The 12,334-nt window shown below is 34.0% G+C and overlaps 1 protein-coding gene across 1 annotated transcript; it reads left to right on the top strand.

Moving 5' to 3' along the window:
• The first annotated feature begins 8,506 nt into the window (after nt 1-8,506).
• Nucleotides 8,507-9,301, top strand: LOC108201190 (zinc finger protein GAI-ASSOCIATED FACTOR 1-like). The gene is made up of 2 exons (XM_017369485.1): nt 8,507-8,645; nt 8,904-9,301. The coding sequence occupies exons 1-2, from the start codon at nt 8,507-8,509 to the stop codon at nt 9,299-9,301; spliced, it is 537 nt and encodes a 178-aa protein (XP_017224974.1).
• Nucleotides 9,302-12,334: the final 3,033 nt, after the last annotated feature.

Here is a 12,334-nt window from a genome sequence, read left to right as displayed (position 1 = left end):
TCTACTCTCTCCACCTCCATGCCGCCCGACCCTCCATAACCACCACCTCCATGTCGGCCTCCGTTATTTATATCACCACCAAACCCCCCTCCACCGCCCCTTCCATTCCACCCCCACCGAGCCTTCCATGTCCACCACCTCCATCTCCACCTTGACCTTCACTATCTCCACCACTGCAACCACCACTTGAATCGGGAACTAGAACAGATCTGGAGATTCTGAGCTGTTTCTGGAACAAATCTGGAGATTCTGGGCAGTTTCTGCAAGTTTTCACTAATTCCTGCAACACGGATCACTAAATCCTAAGGAGAATATCACTAAATTGTAGTGAGAATATTACTAAACTGAATTGGTTTTTAGTTTTTATCTTAAGGGTGGTTTCTATTTGATGATGAGCCTATATATATGTGTGTGTAGTTTTACTCGATTGGAAATATTTTAATTAGAAATTGAATAAGAATCATTGCTATTAAAGAATGGAGAAGGGTTATAGGGTCCGACAATGGACTCCGAGGTATGCCTTGTTGGGATCGAGATGGTGCCTAGTGGGGGCTCTTGATCTTGTATATTTGGAGTCTTTGTGGGGCTCTAGTGGGCTTAGGAAGGATTGAGTGGGATTAGGGTGGGCTTCAGATAGGTGAGGTCATTGGTGGTTTCTCTTGGTCTTCATTTAGTTTCTATTTAAGTATTTTTGAAAAATTATCACTTTATAAACTATCATATTCGAACACGTTAATTGGCTCTTATCTATTGTCCTTTTCTATTTTTCACAACCTTCTTGCATGTTAGAGTTAGTTTCTTGCATGTTAACGATGACATGGATCTAACTAGGGATGGTTATGGGTTCATCTCGGAGTGGAAGAGTGCCATATCCGTCCCCTAATTCTCGAATTGAAGTTGGTGGATTGGTACTACTAACTACGTTCCCGTCATTTAGAAAACTACTTGGAGTACTCGATACACAGAGTGAATGGGTCTAAAAGGCTCAATCTTCTTGATTGAGATTATTGTTTTTTGGGGATTTTTGAGTGTTCAAGGGCACATACAAATGACCCTTGAAGGGCCCTTTAAGCCTGTGACTATTCCTTTGGATGAAACATTTCGAGGGAATGATATTGACTTGCCAGATAATGATCCCAGAGTTGTGAGGATTGTTAATGGATTTCAGCCCGAGCAAATTTCCCTGTCTCTTTCTTCAACTTTTGATTCTGTTTGGGTTTCTTGGGTCACAGTACATAAGTTTACCAAAGTTCTTCGGGAGTGCCGAATCGTGGATGAAATGACGAGTGCTCGGTTTTCGACGAAATTCCACAAGGGTTACTACACATGGATCCCTTCTGCAATGCGAGATCAAGTTTTTATGGTTATTGGTTATGCAGTTTGATACACAGTTTACGACCATGTATCATAAATATATCGGTCTCCTGCCGGTTATAACTCCTGTGGTCCCGGTGAAAATCTGTCTTTCGCTTTATTGTCTTGCTTCTCGTTTCGATCTTGAATCTTCGTTTTTATTTCACATTTCATTCCCCTTTCTTTTTCTTTTTCCATCTCTCTGTTTCATCAAAACCCAAAATTTGTGACTCTCAATCATCAGTACTCGGGATCGGTGGTAAGAAATCGGCATGACAGTTTAGACAACAGTTAGTGTATTGGCGGTTATTGCTTTGGAAGCGTAGATAAAGGAGAATCGATGGATGGATTACACAAGCACAACTTATGTAAATTAAAAAAAGTGTATAATGGCGGTTGTTATCCGGTTTCATATCTCTCTTCAGATCCACCGGCTTCACTACGTCAACCATCATCGAAAATCGGGGACTATTTAGGTAAGTCCCGTGTGAATAAAGCCATGGGCTAAGTATGTTGGTCGCCGAAGGATTTGATAAGGTTTAGTGCGTACTAATGGATCATCACGGATGTTGGTTTGTCGAAGGATTTGATAAGGTTTAGTGCGTACTAATGGGGCATCATAGATGTTGTTCGTTGAAGGATTTGGTAAGGTTTCACGCGGTTTCTAAATGATTTTGGCCTGGTAACCGTATTCTTATGGTAGGGGTGTTCTGAATTCGTGTCGCCATAGTCTACAATGGTATTACATGGGGGTGGGGGAAGGCAAGAAAGAGACTCCGTTGGATTTGTGGCGGTTAGTGTATTGACAGTTGTTGCCAAACGTCCCAGTTTGATATCTCCGTTTCAGACCATTTTCATCCATCATCGACAAACAGGAACTGTGTAGGTAAGTCCCATGTGAAGAAGGCCATGGGCTAAGGTATATTAATATTATATCACACACTATATTATTTATTGTGCACTAAGTCAGGGGTCTTCACGGAAACAGCCTCTCTGCTTTAAGGGCAGGAGCAAGGCTGCGTACATCTTACCCTCCTCAGACCCTGTTCTAAGCGGGATATACTGAGTATGTTTGGTTTGGTTTAAACATACATTGTATATATATCTAAAAAGAGATAGCAATATAAAAATTCCTAATCTTTTATATTAATGCTTGACAACTTCGTTGTTAGTTCTATTTTCCTTGTTAATTAACTAAAAAATATAAAGTATGTAATTATTAATAAAAAAATTGAGATTTAGATTTTTTTTACTAATGATCAACTTTTGAATAATATCCTCTTAAGCTTACATATAATCATTTAGTATGTAAAATAGTTGTTGATGTATTATAACATGTTACATTTTGTGCAGCTCCTTCCTGAGTGTGCTCCACAATCGGTTTCTTATATCCTCGAACTGTTGGCCACACATCATCCTCTTGTTCTTATAGTTCTAATTTATAGTTGCATGGATTGGTTCTGGACCAATCCCGAAAGAGCTCTCTTACCAGATAAACAGAGGATCAGTTGCATGGATTGGTTCTGGACCATAATTCTTCATCAGCTTAGCCAATCATAATGAATGGCAAAATGAATATAGTGTTTTTGGCTTTGTTCTCCCAGAATACATGAAAGTCGTGGAGATCATCTCCCAATTGCCTACCAAGCCAGACTTGTGGAATAACATCAATGTTTCTGTCTTAAAAAAAACAGTTCCTATAAGGTTTCGGAGATTTAGTGAGGATCTAGCTGCACAATAATAGTACGCAAATGTACTGATATAGGTTTTAAGTTAAGGTACATATTTCGATCTACTTTGTGGAATTATTTCAAGTTTTAATTTTGAATGAAAGATGAATAAGAAATTGGCGGTTATGAAGACTTAATTATTAGGTCTCCTCAATGAATAATTATTAGTTTCCAATTGTATACTCTCATCAATGCAATAACTTTCATGTAATTCTTGGAACTAATTAAGATGTAAAATTATGGAAATTGGGTTATTGTGAAATAAAAATTAGGGTAATTAATACGCAACTATAGTAACTAATTGTGACCTTCGTAATTTAAATGAAGAAACGACCGTCAAGGTTTTGTATGGAGAAATGAGGGTCATCGTCAAGACGGGGTTGGTGTCATTGTAATCAGGACTAATTAATCGGTTCTTAGCAAGATGCGTACGTATCCCAACCTTATGTAGAGAATCAAGTCCGAAAAATATTGTTCTAAATAAATGTTTGCATGTATTTATAGAGGTTAGAGGCTCTTACACTTTGCATTGTTCTAAATAAATGTTTGTATGTATTTATACAGGGTAGAGGCTCTTACACTTTGCATTGCTTGTGCTTATACAGAGCCCAAATATTCTCTGTCTAACCGATTTCGGATGTTAAATTTATAACATCCCAAGCCAACAACTAGATACATAACGGACCCAACAACCCACCACAGGTTGACCCAAAAGTGCTCGCAAAGGTATACATTAGTTATTTGCTTGCTTATAAAGGGCCCAAATACTCTCTGTCTAACCGATGTGAGATGTTACAATCGTTTCTTGCATTCTTGGTTTATTTATATCTTCTAGTTATATTCTTGGATAAATGACTACTTGCTGCTTAATTGTGAAGTATGGAAGGAGCAAATAATAGAGAAATAGTCTAGAGTAGTTGCATTTGACCACTTCTACAAGTACTCCTTATTAACAAGTAGTATCACACTAGGTTGATTTAATTCTCAAAAAAAATTATCTATAATCATGTTGGAAACAAGGATAATAATTCGATGATTTCTACAGTGAAGAGGAATGAGTACAAACACTAACAAGTGAAGATGCTGCATTCTCGGAGGATACATACTCGACCATCTTGATAGGATTCATGATGGTCGTTATGTTCCATAAAAGAAGTTGTTGCTTCAAGATCAAATGGAAAGGTGATTAAAGAACATGTAGCTGGTAAGCAAAATGCAAAGTGGTCCAAATATGACAAGAATAATATTTTGAAAGATGCTAAGGTGCAGAACATATTGTTTATTAGTCATGACTCTGTTCACACCAATGATGATCTCATTAGAAAATCTGCCAAACAAATGCGGGACAAGCTTCAGGATCACAGCAAAGGCCCCAAGCCAGTGAAGAAGAACATGAGATCTCTTCTTTTACAGGAGTACAAGTATTTTGAAGCTAAATCTTGAGAGATTCTCACTAAGATTTATGACAGGTTTACAAAACTCGTTAATGATATGATCATGCATGTTATATATTATGAAAATAAGGATTTGAAAATTAAATTCATGAGGGCTCCACCAGATATATGCAAGGTGAAAAATCAACAGCATTAAGAGAAGCTAATTATCGTGATAAAATTTCATTAGAGGCTTTATATGGGAAACTCTAATCTATGGTACTTGATCCTGAGAAAATGTAAAGTGTTAAGAAGTTGATATCTTAAAAATCGCACCCTGAATGGACTGTTATGAGATGAAAATAGGTATGTTGATCAACCGAGGTGCACATCGATCTGTTTGGTTATTTAAGGGTCATAACCGACTACCTATTGTTAAAATCCATCTGGCATAATTGATTATAACCTTTAGGAAGGAGTGGTCATTTAAACACTTGAAGGTGAATTAGAGTTGATGGTAAATTGGAGCTAGTGACTGTGGTCATTTAATAATTTTTCGTTGCACCCTTGACCGGAATCTGAGAGTGAATTAGAGTTGATGGTAAATTGGAGCTAGTGACTGTGGTCATAACCGACTACCTATTGTTAAAATTGATCTGGCATAATTGATACTCCGTCCGTCCCTTTTTAGTTGTCACATTTCAATTTTTATTGGTCAAATTGACTAATTTTTTACCAAAGATTATAAGTCACTCTTTCATTACTTTAAAAAACTGAAAATTACATCTTAAAGTAGATGAAAAGTTATATCCGGTGACATATTTTTTTATTTTATCAATTGATAAAATATTAATAAATTTCAGTCAAACTTTGGTCAATTTGACCGGCACAAAATCAAATGTGAAAACTAAAAAGGGACAAATGAAGTAATATTCAGGAAGGAGTGGTCAGTTAAACACTTGAAGGTGAATTAGAGTTGATGGTAAATTGGAGTGACTGTGTTTGAAAGATTTTCCCCTTATAGGTATGATTTAGCTATTTAATAATTTTTCATTGCACCCTTGACCAGAATCTGAGAGAGAGTCCGACTTTTTGATAATTGGTTCAATTCCTTCTGAGATAATAATTATAGAAAAACATTCAAGTATAGGAGCATAAAATTGAATAAAATATAATTTAGTCATTTAAAATTTTTATAATATTTTTAAACATCAGACAACCTGCATATTATATTTTACAACATAAACATTGTAGAAAAATTACTTTTATAAATCGTAGGACACTAGCTATTATCTACAATATAACTCATAAGCAGAACAATAATCTTAATGCATGTTAAAGTTGAAATATATTAATGAATAATTGATAATTATGTTTAACACTACTTATAAATAATAAATTATATATAAATGTGAATAATCAAATTTATTATTTATAATTAAACTAAAAAAATTATGAATGATATTTCGATCCTCCAATATTTTTTTGTACTCCATAAAACTTGAACCTTCTTCAATTTATTTTATTTTGCATAATAAGGTGAAAAATATTTATGTGTGTATAATAAAATATATATAAAAAACCGAGTGTGAGAGCTGTCCCAGTGAAAACGGGGCCTTACTTTGATCTAAAGGGTCACAGGTTCGAATCTCACCAGGTCCCGGGCGTTCTCCCAAGTTGAAGAGACATAGGGGTTCTTATATCCCTGTATCGCAGGGAAGTTACCTTCGCCTTTTGAAGAAAAACAAAGCACATGCCCATCATTATTTATAAATTACGAGAGACTAATATCAAGAATTTAACAAACACTACAATAAACTCGGGTTCTTACAACGGATTTTTAACACTAGAGTCATCATAGATTCGTCATAAATAGTAGTTATTACGACAAAAAATTTCCGTCGCTTTTGCCCGCATCTTAAGTTCAAATATTGGTCGCCTGTATAAATTTCGTCACAAGTTAAGAATTGCGTCGTAAGTTAATATACGGTTGGCCGTGGTCCACCTCAAAGTTACGACGGAAAAAATGTCAACTTTAAGTGTGGGTCCCATCAAGCAAATTTTTTGTCTAAACGTACGACAAAAATCTTCCGTCATAAAATAGTTATCTTGCGACATAAATAGCCTTGTACTTTAGGAGTCGGTCCTGGCTAGGAATTTTCTTTGTGGACTTACGACAGAAAATGTTTGTCATAAATGGTTTTCCTTACGACGGAGGTAATGTCATAATTTAAGTGTGGGTCCCAACTCGCAACTAGCAATTTTCCTTCTGGATTTATTACAGAAAATGTTTATCGTAAAGGGTTTATGTTGCGACGAAAATAACGTCGGAATTTAAGGGTGGGTACAAACTAGCGAATTTCTTTCTGAACTTATGACAGAACAATTTCATCATAATAAGTAGTCTATTGCTACGGATTTCAGAGTTATTTTTGATTAATAATTCTGTCGTAGGTTCAGAAAAAATTCGCTAGTTTGTACCACCCTTAAATTGGCTAATTCAGAAAGAAATTCGCTAGTTTGTACCCACCATGTTGTTTCCTAGTTTCCCGCCATGCAATCAAACTTCTTAAACTCCAAAATGTAAGCATATTCGTAAACACGCAATGATATATTCATACAAGACCATCTTTTTATCTAATATTACAAAAATAGTATTTATGCAACACTTTCACAATATCTGTTTGCTCGGTTCAAACACCTTTTTAATTGAAGACTGTTTATCCGGTATTGAAAAAAGGTTGTTTCAAACAAGGCAAACAATGATAGTTATAGACCGCCATCTCATGATATTGATGTTTCTGTGCACAACCAATCCAAATAAATTGGAGGAACGTGACAATGTTAGTGAGAACTTAAATTACGATTCCTTGTGCTTTAAATCGTTAATTACATGTAGAAATTTATTTTCATTTTTTCACTCATAAATTATAATCTAATTTTTCAATTTTATATACTAATATTGGTATTGCATATAATATTAAATTTATTTTATTCTAATAGTATAATTTTTATAGGCCGCCATAATTTTATTTTATTCTACAAATATTAATATCGAATCATTAATATAATTTTTATAGGCCGCCGCAACGCGCGGCTTCTCAACTAGTTTCTTAACAATAGTGGACCCCCTACATGTACAACAACCACACCAATCAAAATATACTAAATATATAAAATTCGGCATGTGTGATGGGTACACACTAGACAAACCCTTTGATGAATGTAGAAATCTCTGAATATTGACTATAACATTTTTTCACATGAAAAATTGAAAAATATTTAATATTAATTTTGAGAATATCTTTTCCATAGCTTTAAGTAATTTATCTGATTAAGATACTAATAACTTTTTTTATAAAAATTCATTTAAATTTTAGTTGAAAATTGATGAGAAATAATAAATACACGAATGGACAAAAATGATCAAGAACAAACTAAAATTATCTGGCGCATTCAATAGATATCTTTTGATATGTTTAAGATATCTTATGTAGGAGTTTCAAAATTAATAGTAAGATATCTCAACTGATGATTTGAATGGTTGATTTGATAATATCTAGGATTAATTTAATAGATTCGATATGTATAAAATTGTTTATATATAATTTCAAAAGTAATGGTAAAAGTTTATGTACGTAGACCTTTTATAATATAAAATACAATATCTCTTATTCATTACAATAATAGTAGCGGTTTGAGATTTTTTTTTATGATATCTGGCCTAATGCATTTATGACTTATTGTATATATAATGACACCTTCATGCCATTAGTCAGACACACAAAACTCATTCAGCCCAAACAATATCTTCACCTAAAACTCAAAAAATGTAGCATTCATCCTTGTCCTCCATGAAAGACACACATCCTTTTCCCCCCCACTTCCATTGATAAGACTAGGCCCAATTCCTCATCATCTCCCATGATTAATGCACCGCCCATAAACAATGAACACCCGATTATGATGGTCGAAAATAGTAGTGACATAGCACCCCCGAGTACAAGGACCTATCGTTGTACTCACTGCAGCATGACCTTCTCGACTCATATGGCCATGGAAGGCCACCAAAACGCCCACAAAGCAGAGCGCGAAGCTGAAAAGCGGCAGGCTGAAACCGAGGATGACAATCCTCTTTCCATGAGTACTGCATCTTCAATGGTCAATCAATTTTCAAATCAAATTTCAAGTAATTCTGCAGATGCTGCTTTTGAAATCCAAGTAAGATCTCCCATATATGTGTGTGTGTGCGTGTGCTAGTGAAATTCTATGATTTTGGTTTTATCTTTGTGTCTTTAAGATACATCTGAATAAATCAGATGTCTTCTAGCTTGTGTGAAACCCTGATCTGGAGATTTAAAGGGAATGAATAAGATGTGGCATGGTTTTTGATTGTTTGATCTGTTTATTTGTTATTAATTGTGTGATATATGTATGTAAATGACAGATCCTGATGCTGAGGTTGTTGCGCTTTCTCCTGAATCTCTTACGGCCAAGAACCGTTTTGTATGTGAGCTGTGCGACAAGGGTTTTCCTCGGGAACAGAACTTGCAACTCCACAGGAGAGGGCACAATTTGCCCTGGAAGCTTAAGAAAAAGACAGATCAGGAGGTGCAGAAGGTTTACATCTGCCCTCAAATTGGTTGTGTCCATCATGATCCATCAAGGGCTCTCGGAGATCTCACCGGAATCAAGAAGCAGTTTGCTAGAAAACACAGTGAGAAGAAATTCAATTGCAGTAGATGTCACAAGAGGTATGCTGTGCTGTCTGACCTGAAAGTTCACAGCAAGACCTGTGGCACAAAGGAGTACAAGTGCGAGTGTGGATTTATCTTCTCTAGGTAATGATTAGGGGCCATTTAGATAAGTGTGATTAAAATGTTTGAGAAAGAAATATAAATTATGAAATTAAAGCTAGTATATTTCTCAACTTTTCATAAGTACGGTATTCTTAACTTTTTACCCAAATGGGTACGAATAATTGTTTCTAACTTATAAACTCCGAAGCCGGGCTCTTAACCAAGGCTAAACATCCCTCATATCACAAATTTTTCTTTAATTAATTTCACAAATATAATTCTTGATTACATGCTCATTGGTGTTAATCATAATCCTTTTTAAATAAATAATTTAATTTGTTTTTGTCTTTTTTTTTTTGACAGAATTTGTTTTTGTCTTGTATGTGATCTATTAAACAGAAGTGTTTGTATGTACGATTTTTGATTGCATGCCCATTGGTGTAAATCATAATCGGGGACTCTAACTCCTCTTAGACCCGTCGGCCAATTTCCAACTATAATTAATTATGTAAACTAATAATTTTTATAAGAAAATTAGCCAACTAAAATTATTATGTAAACAAAACTGCTGAGTAAAAAGGGAAAGAGGGAAGATGTTATGTTAGTGAGGTAACTAATTGTTATATACTCAAAATTGCAATCGGAAAATTGTTCAAACTCCTTTATCCAAATACTCACATTATTATATTTTAAATTTTTTTGTTGATGATGAGGGATAATATTAGTAGTTAGATGACCATTTATTGTCAATCTATATTTATTAATATTATGTAAATAAGAATTTTTTAATGTATATAGCTTATCGAATCGAGTTCGAGTTAAAGTTTAACTATTCGAACTCGAGTTGGATTCGGACATCTAAAGATCTCGGATCGACTTGTTAAGCTAATCGAACAAAGTTGATCATCAAACTCGAGCCCGTTAATGAGCCGAGTCGAGTCGAGTTTCTTAACGACCAGCTACATTCCTTTTGAGCTTCATGAACCCCTTAGCTATTAACCATAAAGATTTTTCCCTTGTGACTAGAGTTATTTTAGTTTATTTAATTAAACAAAACAAACTCTTTACATTTATATATATTATATATATATAGTCGAGATTTACCACTACTTGTATAAATTTAGTAGTGTTCATAGTTGACTCATTATTAGGGTTTGTTATAATATAATCCTAATTTTAAGTTGTTAGTCTAGTTTTTTTTTTCTACAAGAATTATACTAGTTGATTTTATTAAGTGTTTATATTAAATAGAATTTCCTGTGTGGTAATAAGAGATGGAAATAATGGTTGAAACAAATAACCACATATTATGTTCTCATCAATGTTACTGGATTATTTTCTTTTAGCATCAATGCTACATTTGACATATCACCAACTTATTAATTTTGATATTAGCTTAGTCACAAATATTATGTTGCCTCGGTGAAAAAGTGTTTAAGACTGCAACATGCTTGTTTAAGTGTTGTCTTAGATTTTTAAAAGATAAATTTTAATTTTTATTAGTTCAAATGAAAATTAGAATAAGTTTTAAATTTGCGTACTACTGAAATCAAATAAGAGTAATTGACACATTTGTTTCAATGTACAGATTGACCATTTTTTGACCAACAATTAAGAGCAATTCTTTTTTATTTTAAAAAACTGAAAATTGCATTTTAAATTGATTGCATGTATTTTATATGAATAAATGTTACTATATACATGATGTGATATCTATGATTACACTAAACCCAGTGTAGCAGTTGCTCCATATAAAAAGTTTAACTAATTTAATGAAAAATAGGCGGGCACATAAATTTATCAAGGCGGGTCAATTAGAGGGTTATCAAAATTTTCACTTCGGGTTAATCAAAATTTTTATTTCACTTGGAACTTTTAAATATCATGTTTTGCCTTTTGATTAAAAGTGTTGGTAATTTTCTTGCAAAAGTGTAGCCATTAACTCCAAACGTTAAGTTGTATGTGTTGGCAAAAGAATAAAAGAGTGTAGTCAAAAATATATACAAGTGTGCGTAACTAAGGAAAAAACAGTGTTAGCGTAAGTCTATAGCGTAAGTCTATAGCAATGTGTTGGCATAGGTGGTCTGTAACTACACTTTTAGTGGTGTTGTCATAAAAAACAAAAAGTGTTGCCTCAGACCCTTATGGTAGCGGCTATTTTTGTAACACCCCCAAATTTGGCAAAAATGTAGCCATAACACATTTTTTTGCTTTCGCTAATAGTTTTTTGGCTTTTGATCACAATTTTTCAGGTGTTGGTGAAGGTCATATATAGTGTAGTGTTCCTTCAATTATAATATATATAAAACTGAGTAAAACTTTGGTCAATTTGACAACAAAAAGTAAAAATCGGACAATTAAAAAAGGACGGAGCGAACACCAATTTGATACCCTTTACTTTATTTTTCTAAAATATGATTTGATAAATAAAATTATTCAAAAAATTATATGGATTTATGAAATTCTCGACCCCAAATATCGTAAATATTTTTATTTCCGGGGTACAAAAATATTTTTATAAATTTTCCAACTTTTTATAATATATAAAAGATCTTATTGCAATTCGCACCCCTAGACTTCGACCCAAAAATATTTTAAGTATGCAAACTTTACATGATTGCGCTTCGCCACCCACGGGTATTTTTTGCGCCTCAATTTGCATCCCTTCCGTCTAATTTTAATGATTCCCTTCAATATTAAGGTCAGTTTAGACATTTAAAAAAATTAAAGGATAAACCCACTATTGTGGATTAATTAGACAGTTTAATAAATAAACTAAATTGAGCCCGCCCAAAACATAAACATCAACAACGCACCCATTGAAAAAATCTTGATTCACAACTATTGCCACTTTACTAAAACAAATTCATTGTTCTAAACCCCAATCTTTTGCTACGAAACCCTAATCGCATACTACTAAAAGCTAATCGCCATTATCAATCATGAGAAAAAAACTAGGCAGATTTCTAATACAGTGAAGGAAGGCAAAATCGAAGAGGGCGATGATGTAAACGTTTATGGTCGACCAAATAAGAAAGAAATCCCCGACCATGAAGGTATAAATCTTCATTCCTTGCTT

This window comes from Daucus carota, chromosome 9 (genome assembly GCF_001625215.2).
Source record: "Daucus carota subsp. sativus chromosome 9, DH1 v3.0, whole genome shotgun sequence".
Taxonomy (NCBI): domain Eukaryota; kingdom Viridiplantae; phylum Streptophyta; class Magnoliopsida; order Apiales; family Apiaceae; genus Daucus; species Daucus carota.
This window is presented reverse-complemented; position numbering and strand designations above follow the sequence as displayed.

Excerpts from the sequence above, each read along its gene's own strand:
- LOC108201190 (XM_017369485.1), top strand. The coding sequence starts at position 8,507 with ATGGCCATGGAAGGCCACCAAAACGCCCACAAAGCAGAGCGCGAAGCT. Across the intron at positions 8,646-8,903 it reads ATTTTCAAATCAAATTTCAA|ATCCTGATGCTGAGGTTGTT; the intron begins GTAATTCTGCAG and ends TGTAAATGACAG.